This window comes from Cucurbita pepo, chromosome 4, assembly GCF_057944985.1.
Source record: "Cucurbita pepo subsp. pepo isolate OVF chromosome 4, ASM5794498v1, whole genome shotgun sequence".
NCBI classification, from domain to species: domain Eukaryota; kingdom Viridiplantae; phylum Streptophyta; class Magnoliopsida; order Cucurbitales; family Cucurbitaceae; genus Cucurbita; species Cucurbita pepo.
Window position 1 is genome coordinate 1,177,508 of NC_141801.1, and position 24,563 is coordinate 1,202,070.

A 24,563-nucleotide genomic window follows, 5' to 3' on the forward strand; every position below is an offset into this window, starting at 1 on the left:
TATTCCTTAATATAAATTAGTTTTTTTTTTAAATTATTAAACATTATGATGTAATAATAAATGCTATCGCGGGTTTCCGATTCCGGCCAAGATAAATGGAGAATTTCACAGGAATAAACAATAAAATTGATGGCGGAGATGGGACGGGAATCCCATCACCACCTCGCCCCGTGGACATTTTTAATTAGAAAATATATAGTTTTTACTTTAATTAGACGTTTCAAAACTATTATTACATCATAATTTACTTTCAAATCTAATAAATATGTACTTTCGATGTGATTTTGAAATGTTTATAAAACGTCAAGAATAATATTGCAACTTTTGAAATAATTAAAGTATTTTTAAAAAAACATAATTTAAGGGAGTCACACTATTTAGATAATGATATGAGTTTATAAATAAGAAATATATCTAGAATATTTTACTTTAAAAAAATTAATTTTTAAATAGTTTTTAGAGTTTTTAGAACTTTTAATTGAAAAAAAAGGGTTAAAAGATTGGAACAAAAATGAAGTTTTTTACAACAAGATTTGTTTATTTACAAATTGGACCAAGAATCAAAATTGTTTTTGAATCGAGATTATCACCGACGGTTGCTATGTAGAATAATTTTCCGAGGGGAAATGGAATCGTTCATCATATCGAATTGAGAAAGAAGTTTTGTGTTGATTGAGCTTTGAAGATTCTGAAAGATTAGGGTTCGGACTTGCACCGGAAGAAGATGAGGACCAAGAGTCGCCGTGGCGGAAGGTCCAGGCCTTCCCGGCGTTCCTCCGATTCTTATCCGTCGTTTATGGCGTCTCCCTCCGTCCCTGACCGGGTTCGTATTCACTTCTCTTTCTTTGTAGCAATGGAGCCATTTTGTTTTTTTCTTCTCGCAAAACAAGTCGTCTCACTGTTCTGTTGCTTTTCGCGACTGTAACTGTTTTTACTTTCTCGGATTTCGCCGAGAAATCGTTGACGAACTTAGTTTTTAGTCTCGAACTGTTTTTTTTTTTTTTTCTTTTTTTTTACAAATTCGAAGAAAGGGAAGAGAATGTTTACTGAAAGTTTGTTTGCTGAAAAAATGATGGATGTGTATCTGGTCAGGATATGCCGAATGCCGAAGACAACACTTTGAATGATGGATTTGTATCTGGTCAGGATGCGTGCAATGCAGAAGATAACGCTCTGAATGAGGCATCAAGGAAGGAAACTCACGATGTGTCAGATAAGGAAGATTGTTTTCAGAAAGACATTTGTATTAGATGCGATGAGAGTGGTGGCTTGTTGGTCTGTACTGAAATTGGATGTCCAATTGCTCTTCATGAGTACTGTATGTCCTGTAAGCCCTCGTTCGATGAAGAGGGGCGATTCTATTGTCCTTATTGTTCATATAAAAGAGCTTTGGTTATTGTGAATGAGCTAAGGAGAAAGGCTATGGCGGCAAAGAGGAAGTTATCTGATTTCATTGATAACAGGATGGTTAGTGGTGCCAATTCACCGCAGTTAGGAGAGGCAGGTAAGAAGAAAGTATCAACTTGTGGAGTAGATGTGGATCTGCCTAATCACGAGAGTTCGCGAGATCAGGAGGATATGCAGGTTGGGCAGAATCAAAGTAATCAAGGGGAGGACCATGCGAGAACAGCAGGAGATGTTCAACTATCGACGGTGATGGGGGTTAACAGCAAAAATCATGAGGGTCCTAGCGTGTCCAGTGTTAGCAACGGCATACATTCTACTCATGAAGTTCAGCCATGTGAGGATGCTATGAATGAAGAGGGAACTCATCAGGATGAAAGTTTAGAAGATAAAGAGGATGGGAAAACGATGGAAGAAGAAAACTTCAGGTTCACAGATGACATTGAGGACAAAGAGATTGTGAAGGATCAAGGTCAACCCAAGATTCAGAATGATGAGGAAGAGACTGCTGTAGATGATGTTGATCATGGGGCAGGACGAGCATCTCAAGACACAGGCGATGGTGCAGAACAAATCCAGCCTGAAAATATCCATCCTGCATCTGGAAATAATGATTTGAAGAACGAAACATTTGTGAAGAAAAAGCGCTTCAAAATGAAAGCTAATAGGAAAGTAGACCGGAAGGATTTTAATTCTCCTAGAATGTCATTGCGTCGACAAACTCCAGATCATGGGACAAAGTCACCTCATATGCAAACTCCAAAACGGGAGAAAACATCTCCTCATATACAAACACCAAAACCTGGGAAAGATCGATCAACCAAAGTCGAGAAAGTTTCTACGTCTGGAAAGTTAAAGCTGAAACCAGCGTCGCCTAATCAATTGTAAGTCTCATCGTAGGCTGTCATTCAATTTCTATATTACTGGATTGCAGTACGTTGGTGGGTATCTTTCTGAAGTTTCTGATACTCATAAGCAATTGCAACTAACTATCAATTCCTGATTTGCAGCAAAAACTTGATGTTTCACGGTGAGAAGCGTAAGAGAATGCGATGGTCTACCGAAGAGGAGGACATGTTGAAGGTACTAGTTCATCAGTTGATCAATAAAGATGTTTTGACTTTTAGCATCTGCAATTGTTATTAGATTCCATCTTCCAGACTAGAATCAATTGATAACGTCTAACTACCACCGTTTGCTTAATACTGAAATCGCTATAAAACATTCTAGTTTTGCAGGACATCAGTGTGCATATAAACTACTAGATCTGTATTTACTTATTTATTCATTAATTTTTAGTTTGGGAACAAATAATTCAAATGAAATATTTCAAAAGGGTATGCTTATATTTGAACGCACCTGGCATGATTCTTTTGTGTTTCTCATCCAAGTGTTGGCGAAGCTGATTGAAATCATCCACTCTGTAGAAAAGTTTTCTTGTGATTTCTTCATACATTTTTTGAACTGAAAAATCTTGATTGTGCTGCATAATGCATATAATACTTAAAGGATGCTCGAGTTCATGCTGCTTCAGTTTTCGTTCGCACTCGACACATTTGTGTAGTTTACTGATATGTGCGAACTCTTATCCAAATTTCCATTGAACATATGTTGATCATGAGAAGAAATGGCCCAAAACTACATTGTTTTTGAATCATTATTTGCTTCTCATTGTGCTAACAAAAATGACCTTTTTTTTTTCAGGAAGGAGTTCAGAGATTCTCTTCTTCAGTAAATAAAAATCTTCCGTGGAGGAAAATTTTGGAATTCGGTCGTCATATATTTGATGACACTCGTACTCCAGTTGACCTGAAAGATAAATGGAGAAATATTGTGGACAAGTAGTTGCAATGGATTACTAGAAGGTAACTTCCATAACGATTAATAGCAAGGTAATCGATGTATAATTATGTTCGAATTTTCCTCTCGGATCATGTCCTCTTTGTAAATGGTGGGGCTCTAACTATTCGTTTTCGTGTTCGAAGTTTAGTTAAAAGATAGATAGGTTTAAATCGTATTTTGGTTCGGTTCAACTTCGTACTTGTATTCTCTGAACATATTGGTTCTTGTAATTTGAGCTTTTGTTCATTTGGTCCGTACGCCCTCAAAATTCAAACATAAATTCCATACACAGTAAAAACCATGAGAACATTTCAGTGAATTTATTGTGACTGGAAAAATAGGATCATAAAACAAGGTTGAATCTTAAGTTTGGTCTTTTGAGCTTTTAGATCTCTCGAGCTTGAATGTTATAAACTATGTGTGTCTAATAGATCATTGAACTTTAAATTTATGTAACTAAAAAATTTTCATCTTTTGTATTTACTAAAAAAAATTTCATCTTTTGTATTTAATTATGTGGTTTTAATTATGTGGTTGGGAGATTGTGATTTTTTTTAAAAAAAATGCTGAATAAGTTATGATCTATTAAAAAATTCAAGAATCTATTATGATAGACGAGAAATAAGAGAAGTACTCATTTTCTGAAAGTATGTTCCCGATGCAGAGCCCTACAACTATTCTGCAACAGGAATCTTTCAATTTGATACGGATCCCTACTACTGTATAACATATGACTCGAGAGCTTCGGGCACGACACACAAATTTCATTGTAATACCTCGGGTTTTGGAGGCTTTTAGGCTGTTTATTTTGGTGCGGTTTTATGACATTCCAAGTTTCTTAAGTCTGAAGTGATAAAGAACAGCTAAAGTATAATCTTGAAAAACAGAAGATGGAAATCAAATCTCTTTATTCATACTAACAATCACTGAAACAGAATTTGATTATTGATTATTTATAAAGTAGTATGGAACAAAAACATTGAGTGCAGAAGAGAGGGGTGATTGCACCATAAGTTATATATAATAGGGCCTAGTGGAGTGTGGAGTGTGGAGTGTGGAGTGTGGAGTGTGGGATTCTCTTCCTATAAGCTTTGCATTTTCTACGAATTGAGAGAGAGAGAGTGGCACCGGTTGAGTGAAAATCGTGTCTGCTCTGTTCTGTGCGCTGTTCTGTTATGCTGTGGTGTTTAGATAACAGTGCCGCTGGGAATCAAAGCATCCTTGATTACTGTCACGATCCCACTCTTTATGAAGTACCCATCTGTCTCCCTTGCTGCTTCTTGCACACCGTCTCCATTCACAATCTGAGATCACAAACTTCATTCAATATCACACACCCAACAACAACATTCATATGCTTATTATTATTACTCACAAACGAACTCGTACTACTGTTGTTCCCACCATCATAAATATATATATATATTGCGGAGGCCTCTCTACAGTATAAGTATTTTAAAAACTCGAAAGAAAAAACCTAAAGAAAACAATATCAGCTAGCGCTGGGCGTGAGCTTATATCAAGAAATGTAAGTACTTCCAAGACTTCATAATCGCACTTTTGATGGCGGACTTGCGATTGTGCGGCACTCACTTTCCAAGACGTATGCTCGAGCCTCTGGTCTCGGTTTAAGAAGGTTTTAGAAAACGAGGGCAGAGAGAGATTTTCGAAAGAGAGATTTTGAAAGAGGTGTTATATATGCAAGCAAAAAAGTAACAACAATGGCTCAGTATATAACTATTGGTAGAGGAAGGCTTGAGCTTATATCAAGAAATGTAAGTTCTTCCAAGACTAATCCTTTGTAATTTAAGGATTTGTTGTGTGTGTGTGTTTTTAATAGGAGAGCGCACATTATAGCTGTTAAATCTGGTAGGATTCAAGCATTCAATAGAGTGACGACCTATTAGACCCATAATTAAATATAAAAAAGTTTAGTACTGTAAATATGTTGTTTTTTTATAGCTTCCTAATTTTGAAATAAGAAATGAATATGGCAGCCATGTGAAGTAGATTTATTCCCACCATCAAAATTACTTTAGGAGAAAAAGGAAGCATTGATGAACTCAATTTCTTGTCTACTTGTCTGTGTTCTTTATGTTCTTTCCCAATGAAATCAGAGGGTTTGATTGATAGTCAAAAAGATAATGGAAATCAACCTCCCGATGAGACCCCACCCCGAGAATGAATGATATGATATAATAAGAATTTGAGGATGAGCATCACAAAATAAATGAATAAAAACAAAGCAAGTTGACGTGCCAAACCTTGACATTTTCCCCAATGCGAGCATTTTTGTCAATGATAGCTCTCTTGATGTGAGAGTTCCTGCCAATGCCTATTGGTACACTTCCCTTTGCCGCCAATAATCTACGGTCGGCATCCGTCTGAGGAGGAACACCACAGTATAACAAATCAGTAAAAGCTCACAACTTCTCCAGTTCTTACTGCCAACAAACTAAGTGCAAAACAGACAGGCTCCAATCAAAAAGGTTATTATATGGTCACACACCTCATAATAATCTGCACCCATCAATAAAGTGTCTTCTATGATTGCACCTTCTGATATGCAAGATCGGAGGCCAACGACAGAATGGTGAATCTTGCAGCTCTAATAACAGAATAAAAGAAGATTGATGTCAATTGAGACAATGTAACAACGCTATTAGCATAGCAAACAGCTACTTTGCTTGTAAGGGAGTTACCTTGATGACACACCCCTCACCAATAACACTGTCTGTGATATCAGCATCAAGCATTTTGGATGGCGGTAAGTATCGAGGTTGCGTGTAGATTGGAGATGAACGATCGTAGAAGCTGCAGTTGGGTGTTTCGTGTATCAAATAACAAATGATAAGTTAACAGCTTGTTGGTAACAAAATGGGGAAACTGAATCAAACTTGACTAAATTACCTAAAGTCTGGTATTGGCTTCTTCGTGATCCCCAGATTCGCATTGTAAAAGGCTTCTATGGTACCGATATCTTCCCAGTAGCCATCATACAAGTAAGCTTGCACCTGTAATGTCAAAGCAACATCTTTGTTATAGAGATCATGACCCAATAAAAGTAGCTTTACAGTCATTTTTCTGCAGCAAACCAAGAACAGTCAAAGTGACAGGAGTTCATGATCAGAATTCTCGTTAGTCTAAACTTTGTCTATTTTCTTTTCCTTTTCTCTCTTCTGTCGATATTATTATCCTCTTTGGGCTTTCCCTTTCGGGATTCTCCTTAAGGTTTTTAAAACGCGTCCACTAGGGAGAGGTGTAGCCGATATTATCCTCTTTGGGCTTTCCCTTTCGGGATTCTCCTCAAGGTTTTTAAAACGCGTCCACTAGGGAGAGGTTTCCACACCCTTCCCAACTGATGTGGGATCACAATCCACCCTAACTCAAGCTCACTGCTAGCAGATATTGTCTTTTTCGAGTTTTCCTTTTTGGACCTCCACCCAAGGTTTTTAAAACGTGCCCACTAGGGGTAGGTTTCCACACCCTTCCCAACTGATGTAGGATCTCACAAGCTACCCCCCTTGGGGCCCGTGTCCTCACTCTGGTACACCGCCCGGTGTCTAGCTCTGTCACCATTTATAACTACCACCACATTCCCACTAAGAAATTTACAAAATATATGGATGATATGATATTATGACTTGTCTTGAGCATTATATGCTTACCCTCATTCCAATGGAAGTTGCACCAGGAATAACTTCACTCCCAAAATCATTTGCTCCCGGAAATTTATCTCTAAGAAGACTCAGCATCGCATCCTTGCTGATAACGTAAATACCCATGCTGGCTATGTAAGGCATCTCTTTCGCTCTCTCATCATCAAGCCCCAAAATAGTAGTATCAACCTGTAAGAAAGAAGACATAGCAATGATAAAGATTGGTCGCTGAGAGTAGTAATCAGCCAAACGTGAGAGGATAGAAAGTTTGGATTCACCTTCATCGCTTTCAATTGCTCTCCTTTTGGCTTCTCTGCAAATTCAACTATACGCCCTTCTTCATCAATCTTCATCAGACCAAATGCAGTAGCACGCTCTTCATCCATGGGTAATGCAGCTACAGTGATATCAGCATCAGTCTCCCTGTGTGCTTGAATGAATCTCTCGTAATCCATTCGGTACAAATGATCACCAGCAAGAACTAGATATTCCAATACATTATGCTCTTCAAATAGCCACAAGTATTGCCTAACTGCATCAGCCGTGCCCTACAGATTATGGTGTCAAACTATCAAATGATAGGTTTCAGAAAATGTATTCGGAAGTTCTAATTTCAGAACAAAATGATAGGTTTCAGTTTTTCCAATTTTCGTATTGATCATGAAAGCATAAATTCAAGCTTGATTTCATCACTTTTCCAGAAACTTGAAGAAAATGGATTCGGAAGTTTTAATGCTAGCGTTCAGAGAACCAATTTGGATTCGTATTGATCATCTAAGCTTGATTTCATCACCTGGAACCAATTTGGATTCTCCGGACTTTGCTGAGCGGCTAGAACCTCAACGAATCCCTCATTCTTGTAACCGCCCATGTTACTCGCATAAGCTCGAGAAAGATGTCGGTTAAGAGAAGCAGAATTGAATTGCGTAAGAACATAAATCTTGGAAATGTTGCTGTTGAGACAATTGCTAACAGGAATGTCGATCAGCCTGTAGTTCGCTCCAAGAGGAACAGCAGGCTTCGCTCGCTTCTTCGTGAGCGGATACAGCCGCGTTCCAGCACCACCTCCTAGAATAATCCCTAGCACACTCTAAACAACACAAAACATATAATAGAAAATCAATTCGCGGCGGCTCAAAACAGAAAATCAAACGACGTAAAGTCCGGAAACGCATCAAGAACAATAAGCAACGACGAATGCCACAAAGAAACAAGAATACGAACCCGGCTAGCGTCTGGATCGAGGCAAGTCTGAGAGTTCTTAGAATCAGAAACCGCTTTGGGAGAGACGATCAAAGAAGGCCCTCTACCACCGGAACCACGTCGTGATCCCAAACCAGAAGCTCTAAAGTCGATCTTATCACCAGAAACGAGAGATCCAGAGAACGAAAGGCTCCCAAGGTTGCTTCTCCTTGTACGGTTAGAACTGCCGCTTGACGCCGACGACGCCGTCATGGGAAGTCTGAGAACTCCAGCTGCAGCCATTGAGGATGCCATTAAAGCAGTCAACTCAAATCGGAAAAAAAGCAGAAAGCGAAACCCAGTATCTCCTCCGATGAGCCGGTGGCCGGAAAATGAAAAGCAGAGATCAGCTCTGCAACTCTACTACCAAACGACAGACTTGCTTCGCCACTGATATATGGTGTAGTTTTACGGTCGATTTTAACCTTCCAACTTTCACTTTATTATGTCATTTACCACGCTTCTGGTAGCTTGGAACGTGGTTGTAGAAGGGTAATATGGGGAATATAAAAGTTCTAGCGGCTCCCCAATAAAATTAAATAAAATTAAAGGAAATTAGTAATTTTCTAATTTGATAAGATTGAGTGGACGTGGATTCACGAATCTATTCATAGCTCACATGGCCTCTTCCTTTTAGACCTTTTTGGAACCGTTTATTTTTATTTAAAATTAAATCAATTTAATTTATATTCCACGTGTGTATTATTTTTCTTACGTGGTTGTCCTAGTCAATCTCGTAACCAAATGACTCGTTCCAATTGTTGAACTAAAAAAAATAATTTTAAAAAATAGTAAATAAAAAAAATGTAAACATTGAATAAATTTAATAATATTTCATAAACAAAAATATAATATAATTTATAAAATAATAAAAAAAAAATCATATTTCAATATTACTGGGTGAATGAGGCCGAGATTTGACCGGGTTGAAGGCAAGGACAATGTCTCGACCCCGTACTAAAAATTCGGGCTCCCTCATAAAAGATGTTCAGAACAGACGTAACGGCCTAGATCCACCACTAGCAGATATTGTTTTCTTTAGGCTTTCCCTTTCGGGCTTCCCCTCAAGGCTTTAAAATGTGTCTGCTAGAAACACCCTTATAAAGGGTGGTTTGTTCTCCTCTCAAACTAATGTGAAACATCACAATCCACCTCGTGGCTCAGCGTCCTCGCTGGCACTCTTTCCTTGATGTGGGACCACCCCCAAATCCACCCCCTTTTGGCCCAGCGTCTTTACTAGCACATCGCCTCGTGTCTACCCCCTTCGTGGAAGGGCGAGAAGGCTGGCACATTGTTCGGTGTCTGACTCTAATACCATTTGTAACGGTCTAGATCCACCGCTAGCAGATATTGTCCTCTTTGGGCTTTCCCTTTCGAGCTCCCCTCAAGGCTTTAAAACTAGGGGAAGGTTTCCATACGGTGATTTATTCTCCTGTTAAATGAACATCTCCAATTTCAAGCATGCTCGATCATATTTAGCTTGAATTTATCAATTTCGTGAAAAAAAAATAATAATAATAAAGGAGCATATTTTTAAAAAAATCTAAATATAATATTATATTTTATTAAAATATAATTTCAATAAACCTTGGAAGAAATAAATAACTTAAAATAAAAGCATAATAAATTTATTCCCAAAGCACATTCTAAAGGTACATCTTACCTAAAAAATAAATAAACGTGTCATTATAATATGGATTAAATTAGCACCGTCCATTTCCTTTTGTTTTTAATTTATTAATATATATATATATATATTTTTTACATATATATATATTTTTTATTTTTTTTTAATTTTAGATAATAAAATAAAGGAATCGTTGAAACATTAAACACAGATCGGGTATCCAAGTTTAAGTGGGCCCAAGGATCGGGATCGCCGTTGAACTTGAAAGTGATGGCAACGTTGTTTCAGTACACTGGGCCACACTGGAATATTTCCCCCGCTACATTCCAAACTTTTGGTTTGTTCCTTTGCCTACGTGGAAGAGGGTTGAAGCCACAATTAATTTAATCTTTCAATTTTTTTTTTTTAATTTTTATTATTTTCAAAATTTTATTATAAATCAAATTTAATTTTGAAAATTTGAAAATTATGGAACTTAAATTCAAAATAAAAAAGACATGTTATATATTTTTAGTTTAAAGGTTAAATTTGTAATTCAAAAATAAATTATTGATATGTATTTTTTTTTATTGAGCTTGAAAATAAAAATAGCTTATGATTATTTGTTATTTACTATATATATTGTCGACCAAAATGTTAAAAATTTGAATATCTTCGGTCATGTATTAAACTCAAAAACCATATTGAATTTGTAATGGCTCAAATCCACCACTAGCAGATATTGTCTCTAGGCTTTCCCTGTCCGGCTTCCTCTCAAGGCTTTATAACGAGGGAAGGTTGTCACACCCTTGCTAGTTTGTTCTCCTCCCCAACCAACGTGGGACATCACAATCCACTCCCCCTTTCGGGGCCCAGCGTCTTCGCTGACACTCTTTCCTTCCTCTAATCGATGTGGGACCGCCCCCAAATCCACCCCCTTTGGGGCCGAGCGCCCTTATTGGCACACCGCCTCGTGTCACCCCCTTCGGAAAACTACGAGAAGACTGGCACATCGTCCAGTGTCTGGCTCTGATATTTGCTAGCGGTGGATCTGGACCGTTACAGAATTAGAATTTTATCTATAGTTCTCGTTAATCTAATTATTCACGAGCCCCACAACTATTTTTATTAACTTTACAACTTTTACACCGTTTGTCTCATGCATTGACGGCATCTATTAACTTTTCATTAATTACTTTACAGCTTTTGTTCTCTTTTATTTATCGTATCAATAAAGTTTATTCGCTAAAACGAGCATGGTCCAATGATAATTGGTCTACTGTCGTTAAGTAACTGCTAACTATCAATGTCATTACTACTCATAGTCAACATACACTAGAAGTCATTGTCACCATCACACCCGCTATCACTAGGGGTACTAGATAATATATTATAAGAAAATATCAATCCAACCCATTTTATGAAAGTCTCTCGTTGTCGTTGTAAAAAGTTATATGCCGCTAAAGAATATCGTTAAAGGAGAATTGTGAATTCCTACGTCAGTTAGAGAGGGGAACGAAATATTCCTTATAAACGTGTGGAAAACTCTTCCTAGTAGACGTGTTTTAAAACAAATAGGTTGACGACGATACGTAATGAACAAAAATGGACAATATCTGCTAGAAGTGGGCTCGGGGTATTACAAATGGCGTTGGAGGCAGACATCGGGTGGTGTGCCACGATGTTGGGGCCCCAACAGGAGTGGATTGTGAGATCCTGTTGAAGAGGGGAACCCCACATTGATTGACGGTGATATATAACAGGTCAAAACAGACAATACGGCTAACGCAACCTAAATATATTTTCACAAATTTAAATATGTAATTAAAAAATTAGAAAAGGGTAAATATTGGTAAATTAGGCCATTTGTGAAAATTGGGCTTCGCACGTGCCATCAACGCAGTTCATCAATGATACTGAAGCTGAGAAACCGCCACAAGGTTCTCTGATTTCGATCTTCTCCGCCGGCGATTCACCATCTCAGAGTTCGAGCTCAGAGAGAAGAGAATGAAATTAGCTCCGAAAGTAATATTTCTCATCAGAGATTCCGAGGGTTTCGCCTCAGCCATTTCCGGTGCTCTTCGCCCCAACCCTCCTTTCACGGTTTCCACGCGGTTGGCTCATTTTCCCTATGTTTATTTTTTCCGCATTGAATTCAGTGATTATTTGTCTAACAGATAAAATTTGGCTTGATTTTGGTACAGAGATGAATGCTTCGAGTTCTCCCTGGAGAAGTATGGAATCAAAGACCACAAGGCCTCCGGGAGCGTCTTTCACTATCTCGATGATAAGGGAATCTATCTGGTACTTAAGGAGTGATAGTGAGTTATGTTTGTTTATGATTTTTAGACTTCTCTCGGTTTCCGATAAAAAAATTTGGAGCTGTCGTTCTTGAAAAATGGCTCGAAGTTTTTTTGGTGAGAATGTCAGTGTTAAACATGTTATGAACTAGCTATGCAACTTCGAATTTCTTGTTAGATCATCTCAGCCGGTGAAGTGGACATATTGTGGTTCTTTCGTAGTGTGGAATTCTTGTATGAAATAAATAACGACGTGATTAAATATGGCAATATATGTTCATCATGTCATTAGAAGACTTATTGATTAAAACAATGAAATAGATGGTGACATGTTCAAATATGAATGGGAGTGGGATGTAGCACCTAGAGTACTGTAAAGCTAAACGTTTCCGTTTTTGATCACCATTTGGTTGTTGCGATATGATACCGATCGATACATCCGCGTAGATCATTGGCATCATCCATCCAATTCCTCAAAGCAATAAGAAAGGCCTCCTTTATGGGATAAGAACAGAGTCCCTTGGCAGAGCATGTATCTATACTTTGTTTTGAGGTCTATGGATAAAGAGGTGTAATAGGATTTTTAGGGGTGTGGAGAGACCTTCGAGTGAAGTTAGGGAAATTATGCTCGTTTATACTTCGTCATGGGCATTGGTCCGTTTGTTGTTTTGTAATTCTCGGTTAGGTCTTGTTAGATTGGAGTCCTTTTCTTAGTTAGTGTTGCACTTCTTGTTGGTGGGGCTAGTTCTTTTTTAGGGGTGTGTACCATGAAATGAAAGTTGGTTTGTCATTTTTATAGTGTAACTCGTACAGGACTGCGCTCGTCTTTATTAGTTAGAAGGAAGAAAATAGGATGAACACACCCAACTCAACAAAGTTGGTTTAGGGTGAGTGCAATGTCGATGCCAAGGGAGGAGAGGTCATCAGTCCCTATTAAAACAGTAGCTTACTCAACTGCATAGGCATGATCGAGGTGAGACGTGAGATAGCAACTTGTAAGAAATTCTCTAGGTATCCTTAGGCACTACAGCAATTGCGGGGTAGTTATTACTTTCTTCTAGAATTAGAGGATGTGAGTGATCTCACGAGGCACACAATACTTTCCTTGCTCAATACTGCTCGAACTAGCTATGTTTCGAGTCTAAATTAGGCATCAAAAAGGATTTGACTGGCACCACATCAATGCTTAGTTACTCTTTGATGTAAAATCATCCGATCTTCCACTTCTCTCCTATACTTATTGATCTGTTTGGCGATGAAATTCACATTTGTGTATTATGAAGTGAAGGCTTTATAAGAACTCAAAGAAATATTGATAAGACATTAGGATTTTATCGTTTTGGCGATCAACGGTGTAGGACTATTCTTTATGTATTTAGCCACTGCATCACAGCATTGTTCTTGAAGGAATGTCTGCATTTCTTGGTGTAGCAATTCCAGCCCAAGTCTATTTTTATAAGAAAAATTGTCAGATGCTTTTATTGAACCAGTAGGTCAGGATCAGCTGGCTGACATATTCCGTTGCTTTCTAACACGACATGCACCAGTTAAGGAGCTAGGTTAAATCGTGAAGTGTGAGTTGAGGCTTAGGCACGTGATCAATGGTGAGACGAGGAAAAATGTGATAAAACGCAGTTCCGTGCACACTATTTCAGGTTGGATTTAGTCATTAGCCTATCTAGGCTCATTGGAATGACATAAAGCTTGCGGTGGACTCTGTATCAGAAGGAAAACAGAGTTTTCTACATCTTGAAATGTTAAAATTCTTTTTTGTGGCACGTTCGGGTCTCTCTTCACGGGGTTTAAAATCTACTTTTTGTTACCTTTGAGTAGGTTGATTGAGGTATTACTAGCTTGAGTCTCAGTTGGAGATTGAACAGTGAACTGAATTGATTCAGTTTTGCAACTGAGGATTATTGTTAGATATGTTCGGGAAGGTGCGAAAATGGTATTACTGTTTTTTAACGCCGTTTTTTTATATGCCTTGATCATGAGCATATATCTTCCAAGCTCCAGAAGATTTGTATCAAACATTTACTTGTCTTGAGGTTTCAGAGTATAGAATGTGGTCTTTTGCAACTTCCGGTGTAATAACAGCATTTTACTTGTTTCGTCAGCTGATCTGATTCTACACATGAACTTAACTAGAAATTTTACTTGGTGAATTATTTCTTTTCTCCTTTTCACCAATTGTTTTTGCTTTAATTTTCAGGTTTCAGTGTTGATCTTACAAAGTTACGATCCTCCAGTCTTGGCATGTGCTCTAAATGAAGTTCTTTCACATATAGCAGGAGAAAGTTCACCCTCTTCTTCAAAACCCGCTCTTGTAGTCCCATTTGTTATTGCATCCTCGAAGCACAAGTGGGAGAACAAAACTCTCACTAAAACTGATCGGTCTGTTCTTCTGCACGGTACTGTGATGGGTCCAGAAACCGATATTTCTCGAACGTTGATTGCCAAAGTCCAGGAACTGCCATCGACTTCACAGATCTATTGCGAACAACTGGCCTGTTTATTTCACTTGATTCGCTTCTTGAACATTCCTGCTTTTTTCCTGGTTGGACGTACAGGTCGTATTCTTTCCAATCAAGCCGCAGGAGAAGAGATTCAGGTGAGTATTCAATCAATCATTTTATATTCTTGCCATTCCTAGTAGTTTCTTACACAAAGTTAGCCATGATATAATCCAAATTCAAGCATGAAAGGAGTTTTTCTATACAAAGCACCATAACTGACTTTAGGGAAGACTTGATGTAACGACCCAGATCCACCGCTAGCAAATATTGTCCTCTTTGAGCTTTTCCTTTCGGGGTTCCCCTCAAGGCTTTAAAACGCGTCTCCTAGGGGAAGGTTTCCACACCCTTGTAAAGGGTGATTTGTTCTCCTCCTCCCCAACCAATGTGGCTGCTTCTTCCAAAAATACTTGCAAGTTACTCAAAATCGTCTAAAAATACTCGATTAGTGTGTCGTGTGCCGTTGAGACTGCTGGTTGATTCGAGTTCTCTGCATTGTTGCTTTTCAAATCTCAGGTTTTTTTTACAGATTCTCTGTGGTTTGTTGTCCAGATAATGAGGGAAATGGGTGAGCTTTTAGCAAGCTCATTGCCACTCAGCTTCTCAAGGGAAGAAATCGTTTGGAATCCAAAAGAAACATCAAAAGATGTCCAGGAGCCATGGCGTGCATTATATGGCTGATGGTATGGTTCATCTGCTTACAAATACAATGACTAAGAACTTTGTTCTTGTTTATATAGCAACCAATTTCTTTTATCTTTGAATTTGCTTTCAAAGCAAATGTTCTTCGATTGGCTAACATGGAGGCAATAGTGAAGAATGAACGAAGGTAGAGGGAAGAAGAAGGATGATCTTTATTTTTTTTTTCTTTTTTTTTTTTTAATATGAATTTAGGATATAGTTTCAATTTGATCTTGGTAGTTTGAGATTAGTTCCTATTCAGCCTTTATAGTTTATTCCTACTCATAATTTGTCACTTTTTATTATTGACACTTTCTATCTTATTGACGTTTTTTAGTTAACGATATCATGGTTTTAGGTCGAGTAAAAAGAAAAACCTAAAAAGGGATTAAATTATCTATAAAAAAATTTGCTATTTGATTTTAAAATATGCTTATTCTTTCAATCTAATCAATCACGTATTGATCGTTGCTTGATTAATAGATTGTGATGTCTCACATTGGTTGGGGAGGAGAATAAACCACCATTTATAAGGGTGTGGAAACCTTTCCCTACCGGTTTTAAAGCCTTGAGGGGAAGCCCGAACGGGAAAGCCCAAAGAGACAATATCTGCTAGTGATGGGCCTGGGTTGTTACATAGATGAACCACTAGCCTGATAGGAAGGGCATTAGAGGCGTTCACGAGGTTGGGATGAAGATGATTTTGTTGCCTTCTTGCGGAGGGATCGAGGTGGAGATTCTCGAAATAAATTATTTTTGAGATATTTTGAAAAAAATAAAATTTTTAGTATTTTTCTTATTTCTTAGTCTAATTATTTTTGTAAAAATTAAAGCTAAATTATAGAAAATTCTTATAAATTGTGAGTATTGTTAAAAAAAATACCTTTGTCCATTAAAAAAAATTCTTACCTTTAATTTTTTTTATTAGAAAATCAACAAATATTTTCATTGAAAAATACATTTGGCATTTATTTATTTATTTTTAAAATAGAAATTATGGGTTTTTTTTTTTTTTTTTTTTTTTTTTTTTTTTAATTTTATTTTAAATTTATGGATATTTTTTATACATTTTAAAAATCTGTATTTAAACATTTTGAAATCTCTCCACTTGCCCGCGCAGACAATGTCACTCCCAAATTTCTTCAATCGTCTTCCTATTCTCTCATCTCCGGCGGTTCAATTCCGATCAAAACTCCGTTTACTGCTCGGAATCTCATGAACTCTTACCGCTGAATTCCGAAACCTCTCTCACCCATTGAGCTCTGTAATTTCATCTTCCTCCAATGGCTTCCAAGGAACCCGAAGAAGCCGCCAACACCACTGAGGAAGAAACTCTGGCCTTCAAGAAGAAACGGGCCCGACGCGTGAGCTTTGCCGACGTTGAGATCACTTCCGTCCATATCTTCAACCGTGACGAGGACTACGAGACCCCTCCTGAGACCCAAGCCACTCCCGAGGCTGCTACTCCGGATAATGAGGTCCTGGGGTTCTTCAGGGACTTGGTTGATAGCGATGATTCTCGCGAATCTTCGCCTAATTTGGATGATGATGTTCTTGGGCAGAGGAGATCGTTTTTTAGGCCACTTGGATCGCCGTCGCCCCGGAGCATTTCTGCCGGCTCTGCAACCTCCAATGATGGCACGTTTTTCTGTTTCTTTCTCTCTTCGTTTTCTCTAGCATTTTGTTTGGTCGGTTTTGCGATTTGATTGTTCTCGAGAAATGGAGTTTTGAAGATATCATTTCTTTCATGGTTAATTATTTTTTTAAAGTAACAATTTATGAAGGTTAGTTACCCTAAAACATTCACCCAATTCACTATTGCAGATGACAATTTTTTTGGACCTGTATCATCGAGTTTCATTAAATCCAGGCGGCTATCTGATTCTGCTGCCTCTGATAATAATAACGATGTTACAATGGATTCAAAATCATTTTCAATGCATTTTCGTAGCCTTGCTGGGTCAGACTCGGGGGCGGATCTTAGGACTCCCACAGCATTTCGGCTTGCATTTGAAGATAGAACACGGACCCAGAACACCATGCCTACTAACCCCGACAGTTTTATGACTCTAACGATGGCTGACAAGCTGATTTCTCCATCTTTGCAGTCTGATGATGTGGTCAGAAGTAAAGATTCTAATGCAATGAGTATCGTGGGAGAGGACCCCCATAAATTTGATTATGGGAGATTATCTCCATCTTTAGATGCACTTTTGACTGAAGGAAGCAGGGATCTCTATGCTGTTTCCGTGGATGAAAAATTGTCCAATCAGATTGAGACTCGTGAAGTTGATCAGATTGGACAACACAACTCTGATGAGGAAATTTCTGAGGGAAACGAAAAAGAAAATGTTAGTATGATATTTTGTTCGTCTTTGATATTTTGTGCTTAGCAGACTTACCTTACTATTATCTAAGGATTGTTCTCACAATTTAAACTTAGTTTTTGTTCGGTATAGACTGGATGATCCTAATATCTAGCAATTTTCTGCATCCACCACACGGCTCAAGTATTTAATTTTCTTACTGTAATTGAAGATTTTCCATGTGTTTTGCTAGTTTTGCACAAGTAGGGGTGAATATATTTGTCCATTTTTTTTTTCCAGGGAAGCAAAGAATACACCAAACATGCAGTTGAGGGAACTATACTCAATAATGGCACGCCCCATAAAGTTTTTCGATCCAATGGTTTGTTGCAAGGAAATTTGTCAGATGGAGGCGTTAATGAGAATTTTCTGATGGACGAAAGGCTCGAGACTCAAAAAAACATTGACTATAAGCTGAAAGATGTATCTACACTGAATAGATCCTTACCTGTGGAATGGAAAACATCCTTTGCTACTTTCAATTCACCTTCATTTGCCGCTCTTATGACTCCTAACTCAAAGCTGTCAGATTATAGAATGAGTACAGGAAGCATGAAGCTTGGCAAGGATCTGTCGTCCAAGCAGAAAATTGTTTCCAAGTTCAGACTTCCAGAACCTTCACCATGTGTTTCAAGTATTAAAGAAGGAATTGACAGATTGAAATCCAGACTATCAAGTTATTTAGTTAACTTGAGTGGTCGACCTGATCGTTTCAAGGATCTCAAATGCAAATACACAGACATTCCTGTTGTGCGTTTAGAAGAACGACTTTCTAGAGTGAATGAAAATGGTGAATGTCAAAGTTCATTTAGCATTGGTGGTAGTGTAGTCGAAAATTCAAAAGACTTCCTTAGGTTGAGGCAGAGTGAAGAGCCAAAATGTGTAACTGAGGTTGGAGAAACACCAGGCTCTATGGCTCTGGCAAACATTTCCCGCTTGCAACCTAGTCAGCCAGCTATAGAAGCGAAGTCACCCGCTCATGTTACTTGGTCTGTGAAAAAGGATCTTACTCCACGTATGATGAAGTCAGAAGATCGTTTATCGGGGTCATCTACTAGTAATAAAATTGATGCCTTGTCAACAGACCTTAAACCTGATGACAAAGAACAGAATAACTCAACTATTATACATGATACACCTGTTTCATCTCCTTTGAAAAGTTCGGTTGTGAGATTTTTAGGATCCACTGAATGTTTGACTAGTTGCTTTGGTGAACTGAAGCAGTGTGACCAACAAGTCAAGCATGTTAGTGATCGTCTGATGCTAGGTGGAGCTGCTGACAATTCAAGTTCATTTCAATCCAAAAGTGGAGCTGTGTCAACTTCACCGTTCAAAGGTTCGTCTTTGGTGGATGCGGCTGCTTATGGAGTTAACCTTTCACATTTGCAGGATAATTCTGAAACCTTCAGCAATTTGAAACTTTCTTCAATAGATGGGAACATACAAAATTCTCGATTGGCAAGTCCGGCTAAGAGATCCAATGTTGGTGTTGTTTCACCACAGCTTCAGAAGGCTTGGACAAGTGGATTATCCCCTCTGCAGGTTCTCTTTCCTTTTCGTTAAAATTTATGAATTAATTATGTATCTAGTCGGATACAGCCCCAAGTTCGAGTGAAAATCTCCTTTGAAAGTTACCTTATCAGTAGTCAACTTTCTACTCAAATCTAATGTGCATAGTTATCTTTCTTAATCGGGTTTTCAGTTTATGCAAATAATTTATTGCCATCTTTAATGGCTGTTCTCTCCATCTTTGAAAGTTCATATTGAGTTTGTTTTTTTATTATTTTATTATTTTTTAACCTTAGAGTCCCTTCAATGGAATGCCAAACTACAGTCCCAGAAGGATAATTTCAACCCAGACATCGTCTGGCAAAAAAGAGACCGATATTGTCATCTCTAGTAAGTCAACTCCGAGTCCCTTCAGGAACAAACAATGTCAGATTTCTGCAAGGAAAAGGCCATTTCAAAGTTCCTTCAGGGATGATCCTTGTGCAGAAACAGAAGATGATGGGACCTTAATGAGCAAAGTTTTGGCTTCTCCAACATCCAGTTTTGGTGGACATACTAATCATGATTATGATCAAGCTAGCCAAATATTGGTGAATTCTTCAAGGAAGGCCAATCACAATCTTTCTGGGAGCAAGAGAAGAAACATTGACATGGTTCCTCTTGATGGAGATCACGATGACCATGGCATAATAGCAAGGATTCAGCAAAGCCCGAAACTTAATCATAGTGGAGGTCGTAATTCAGACTCATCGTTAGAAGAGTCCAATCAAATGAGCAATGGAAGCAAGATGATTGAGGTCGATAAATGTAGAACACATATGCATTGGACAGATGTAAGCTGACTGTCTTTTTGGTTGATAAGATTACTTGTCTGCTAACCACATCTGATGACAGTCATAGAGATTTCTTGTTCTTCTTGTGTTGAATTCGTGAACTTTTAACTTGCATTATCGTCTTGCAGATGCCAATAACTTTTTTAGCCGATATAAAAGATTTGCTACCCTCATCAATCAACAAATTGAACTTGAAAGCAGTATATTTTCCCTGATTTCTTACCCCTCTCTCTCTTCATTTACATGTTAAATTATATTAAACTAAATTATGCCGTGGTCTTCATTACCTAATACTGTTTTTTTATTTTTTATTTTTTTTATGCAGATTGAAACGCTTGAGGATACTTTGATTCACCTTTTGAAGATTAAAGAATATGAACTGCTGTGTTCTGAAATCCAGTCTCAGGTTTTGAATATTGAAATGAGCTCATACTTTGATATGCTGTTATACATAACTACTGTGGAGGTTGGTGGAAGCTTTGGCATATTAACATTGGTTTTGTTTCATATGTAGAAAGTAACGGAGAATCTTGGAGCAATGCGTAAAAGGTAATTTGAGAAGTACATCTGCTTGTTTAAACCATTTTTTATGTGAATTCCTTATATTCTCAAGAATTGGTTATATGATTGTTTTCAAAACTCATAAGTTGATGCTATCACAGAGCTGTGGAAGCTAGATCGTTGATGTATAAAGTAGCATACCAAAGAGCAAAGCTTCAGTTGGTGTATGCAAAGCGAGATAGCTATCTGGTATCGTTTTTTTTATTTTTAATTATTTTAATTTTTAGATTATGAATAAGTTTTAACCGCTGAGCACATTTCCATGCAGAATAGAGCACAGTCATTGAACTCTCATATTGAGGATTTTCAAATACTGAAGATGAACTATGACCGCCTCACGGAATGTGGTTCAAAGAGTGGTCAAGTTGACGACAGAAATAGCCTTTCATGCCCAATTGAATCGGAGGTCAAGGATGAGGTTTGTGAATCGCGATTCCCTTTAAATGCCCTATTCATGGAATCACTGGAAAAGGAGTCTCAAGGTCTCAACATTAGGCAGATGTTTTAAACTCGTGTTATGTTGTATATACTCTAGATTTGTAGCCTTGGTAATCTCTCTCTAGTCATCACCCTCAGTTTCGTGTGTAATTATATGGTTCACACACTTAACTTCTGAACTAGTGCTCGAGTATGTGGTGGTTCTGTGAATTATTTTTTGGATGAATGATGCAAGTGAATTTGCTTCATGCAGGCCTCCTGTGATAGAGCCAGCACAATAAAGCAAGAATTTGAATCTTTGGATGGGAAGATAAACACATTAAGTAAATATTTTTCAACATACTGTAAGTTGAAAGGAGTACCTATTTCAACTGACATACTTGAATCAGTTATTGATCATCTAAGGAAGAGAAAGCTCTGCAGGTCTATTTATCAGGATTTGCAGGTTTCTATATTTACTATTCTTTTTTATTTAAGACCATAATTTCATGAACGTCTGTGATGTAGTTTTATTAAACATTATATATATGATTTTGATCAGATGTGGAAAGTAGATGATTTTGAGAAAAAGAATGATCATTACACGATACTTCTCAACTACCTTAATTATGCCTGCCAAAGGTTTGATTTATTTATTTTTGTTTCTGTTTATTTATGTTTTGTTTATGAGCAATCACCGATGGATGATCTCAGTTAAACTCTGCGTCTCTTCATTGCGTTTCTAATCTATAGGATTACAATTAAAGATCCACTCCCGTGTGTAACCATTTTAACTACATTGAATGATACTCATATTGAGAAGGTACGTAATGAAACCTTTTATTTTCTCAACAGACTTTTACCTATTCTCTTCAATTTCGTTTTACTTTGTTTTTCTCCACCAGAACTTTCCAGAAATGAATGCTTGCAGTGCATTTGCTTTTGTGTTAAATGTTGATAAGACGAGGAAATGTAATTCCTCAAGGCATTTGTCCAAAGAAACTCAAGTGAGTAAATTCATCCTGCTTGACTAGCCTATCTCTTTATGACTCATTCCAACCTTTTTCCCTTGCGTTGTTCTTTTGTGTATCTACGGTTCTTGTTTCTATTTCAAGTGTTTATAATCCTATGAGTTTCACTTGATTACCGCAGCTTCTTTCAATGAAAACAAAGGTTACTGTACCTAGCATTTGAGTATTTATCCAGAGTACATACATGCTAGACTTTTTACTATGTTATTGGTTTAAATTGTCAACTCCATATTCATTAATGTTGATGCACTATGCTGATTCTTGCAATGTTGCAATTCTATCTTTTTACTATACAGATGATGAGTTCTTTTCTACACAACCTGCTGGATGTGATTGAGGAAATGCAGATAGCCCAGATAGAGATTTCAAATCTCATCCTAATAAGATTCTACTCTCCTTCAGGTCATGAATATTTTCATCACAACCATGCACGATCTTGGTTTGCTTGTACTTGATGACCCACATGCATGATCTTCACTAATCAGTGTTTTTTCCATACAATGTTTCATTTCAAAACACTTCTCCAAAAAATAGTATTAATGTACTTGAAGCAGGTGCAGCTCCGTGGTATCTTTGTAGTGCTTGCTATTGGTGATGTCTGCTTATTTTTGGTCCTCAAATTGACGTTGTCTGCATGAATAAGCTATAAAAGTTTCGTGACCACAAATTATTTTCCCTTATGGGAACTTGAAAACCTAACTTCTTTTTTGCTGTTCTAATATTTACAGACGAGCAGCTTGATTTGCAACTTAGTTTCATTGACTTCCAAAGTGGCAAGAAAGTAAATCTGGATCTGGACGTATCAGATTTGAGTCGGTAAGCTACAATTTTATCTTTCTATAATTTCTACTGTCTTGCTCATCTGAATTGCCTAATTATCTGGCCTAATATTTAACTCGCAAGTAATATTATTTATCACTGATTATCTTTATAGCATTTTTATTGTCATTCTAGTTGCTAATATAATTCTCCATTTCAATCTTGTTGTAACCCATGCATTACATAAATTTATTGTTTGGAATTGGATGGGTCGTGAATGTGATTTATATATCAATATTGAAATTGTCATAATGATTCATTGCTCGATCTCTTGGCAGAGGGATTTACCCTTCTGAAGTTCTTCCACATAAGGTTGAGTCTCTTGCTTCTACTCAGTACACACTCTCAGAGTCACTGTTAAATGACATTAGAACTGCAGTTGGGAATTTAGATGCTGGATACTCGAGAATTTTAAGAGTTTGTAGATGTGTTTCGGAGGTTGTACAACGGTCATCAAACTGACAGTAGCGTATTCTCAGTATTTCTACATGCTGCTGGTAGTTCCACAATGATAGTAAAATTTAGTCTTGTCAGGTATTTCCCCTCGAAAATACACGGAGGAATTGTAATTTTGACTGACACGTTGGATAAGTTCCATCATGATGTCTGTATGTAGCTGTTGCTTGCTATTTGACCAAATACATCTAAACTTTGAATCAGATCAACAATGATAAAGATTGAGATTATCAGTCTTAGTTTTATGACTTGGATCACTTTCGTTTCTGTTAAGAGCGTCTAATCTAAAAGTTGAATGCCACCCATGGATGTTGGAATAATGAATTGCAGGAGGATCAAGTTGGAGCTACACCACAAGGTTAAAGCAACCAGTGCACAGGCTTCATCAAGCATTATCATTCAAAATTAGGTAACATCTCACGGACTATTGAAGTGTAATGTAATGATAGAATAGGTTGGGTTCTTAGGTCATGGAGTTCTGCAATCGAATCTAAATCCTAGGATCTTATTGCTTAATTTCTTTGTTCTTTGGATTTGAGCATTCCCAAATGACCCAAAAGCATTATTTATCTAATCATAATATAAAACTCTCAAGTTGGATATGACTTTTATATTCATAAGGTCCAAATTTGACATTATTGCATAAACATAAAGTTGTTAAAAACAGGGTAGGAGCTGCTTGGATCAGCATCTTTCTTGTAATATTAGCGTTCCTCATGTCTTGAATTAAAGGAGGCCAGCAAGGAGTGGTCCAGTGTATATTTTAACTTCACGTGGCATTTTATGGGTGCAACTGATAATTATTGGTGATCTCATTTGTTGGGATTGAATGCCATTTTTTAAATTTATTAGGTGGAACTTTTGGAAAAATTGACGTATGTTTTCTTTTACATTGAAATTTTTCTCGTACAATATTATATGAAATATATATTTTTTGTTTTTTTAGTTAAAATCTATTTTTAGATCAGAGCTAGCGAACTGAAAAGGACCTAATTTCTTGATGTAGATGTTCTCTTATATCTATTTGTTTAGAGCCTCCAATAGGATTTATTCAATAGTTTATTGAAAAGTCGAGCAAATGGGTAAAACTTCATACCCATATGAACTTTTATTATTGGAAGACTTGTAATAGTGAAAATGTCATGTGAACTTTCAGTATCAAAAGAGCATAGAATCTGTTTTATTATCTCTAATATGCAATCACATCATCAAGAACATTCACTAATTATATAAAGGAATTAAGTATTGATGCTGATTGAAATACAGGGGTCCCAACCTTCTAGGATGTTGATTGATTAAGAATCTTCATCCTTTATGCTTCTTA

At 37.3% G+C, this 24,563-nt stretch overlaps 4 protein-coding genes across 8 annotated transcripts; 3 read left to right on the forward strand and 1 right to left on the reverse strand.

The window, feature by feature from the left end:
* Positions 1-524: 524 nt before the first annotated feature.
* LOC111792440 (uncharacterized) lies at positions 525-3,503 on the forward strand. 2 transcript variants are annotated; one of them, XM_087122991.1, is made up of 4 exons: positions 525-823; positions 1,147-2,288; positions 2,415-2,487; positions 3,109-3,503. In XM_087122991.1, the coding sequence occupies exons 1-4, from the start codon at positions 725-727 to the stop codon at positions 3,247-3,249; spliced, it is 1,455 nt and encodes a 484-aa protein (XP_086979117.1). In that variant the 5' UTR covers positions 525-724; the 3' UTR covers positions 3,250-3,503. The 2 variants fall into 2 exon arrangements, with proteins under 2 accessions (XP_086979117.1, XP_023529671.2); XM_023673903.2 differs by having other exon boundaries at positions 526-823; positions 1,093-2,288.
* A 634-nt stretch (positions 3,504-4,137) lies between these two features.
* Positions 4,138-8,550, reverse strand: LOC111792435 (glucose-1-phosphate adenylyltransferase small subunit, chloroplastic/amyloplastic). The gene is made up of 9 exons (XM_023673896.2): positions 8,130-8,550; positions 7,699-7,995; positions 7,184-7,453; positions 6,915-7,094; positions 6,157-6,260; positions 5,949-6,060; positions 5,756-5,854; positions 5,511-5,630; positions 4,138-4,550 (listed from the first exon to the last, which is right to left on the reverse strand). The coding sequence occupies exons 1-9, from the start codon at positions 8,400-8,402 to the stop codon at positions 4,434-4,436; spliced, it is 1,572 nt and encodes a 523-aa protein (XP_023529664.2). The 5' UTR covers positions 8,403-8,550; the 3' UTR covers positions 4,138-4,433.
* Positions 8,551-11,621: 3,071 nt separating this feature from the next.
* LOC111792913 (uncharacterized) lies at positions 11,622-16,501 on the forward strand. Of its 3 annotated transcripts, none has more exons than XM_087123033.1 (4): positions 11,622-11,867; positions 11,958-12,057; positions 14,266-14,664; positions 16,368-16,501. In XM_087123033.1, the coding sequence occupies exons 1-4, from the start codon at positions 11,761-11,763 to the stop codon at positions 16,464-16,466; spliced, it is 705 nt and encodes a 234-aa protein (XP_086979159.1). In that variant the 5' UTR covers positions 11,622-11,760; the 3' UTR covers positions 16,467-16,501. The 3 variants fall into 3 exon arrangements, with proteins under 3 accessions (XP_086979159.1, XP_086979160.1, XP_086979158.1); XM_087123034.1 differs by lacking the exon at positions 16,368-16,501 and adding an exon at positions 15,096-15,233 and having other exon boundaries at positions 11,623-11,867; XM_087123032.1 differs by lacking the exon at positions 16,368-16,501 and adding an exon at positions 15,119-15,591 and having other exon boundaries at positions 11,625-11,867.
* A 29-nt stretch (positions 16,502-16,530) lies between these two features.
* Positions 16,531-23,484, forward strand: LOC111792394 (uncharacterized). 2 transcript variants are annotated; one of them, XM_023673807.2, is made up of 16 exons: positions 16,531-16,885; positions 17,072-17,598; positions 17,854-19,155; positions 19,419-19,955; positions 20,084-20,155; positions 20,281-20,361; positions 20,470-20,504; positions 20,618-20,705; positions 20,785-20,934; positions 21,208-21,399; positions 21,496-21,575; positions 21,687-21,756; positions 21,839-21,940; positions 22,261-22,366; positions 22,693-22,780; positions 23,062-23,484. In XM_023673807.2, exons 1-16 carry the CDS (start codon positions 16,531-16,533, stop codon positions 23,243-23,245), a joined length of 3,969 nt encoding a protein of 1,322 aa, XP_023529575.2. In that variant the 3' UTR covers positions 23,246-23,484. The 2 variants fall into 2 exon arrangements, with proteins under 2 accessions (XP_023529575.2, XP_086979150.1); XM_087123024.1 differs by having other exon boundaries at positions 17,072-17,367.
* The last annotated feature ends 1,079 nt before the right edge of the window (positions 23,485-24,563 follow it).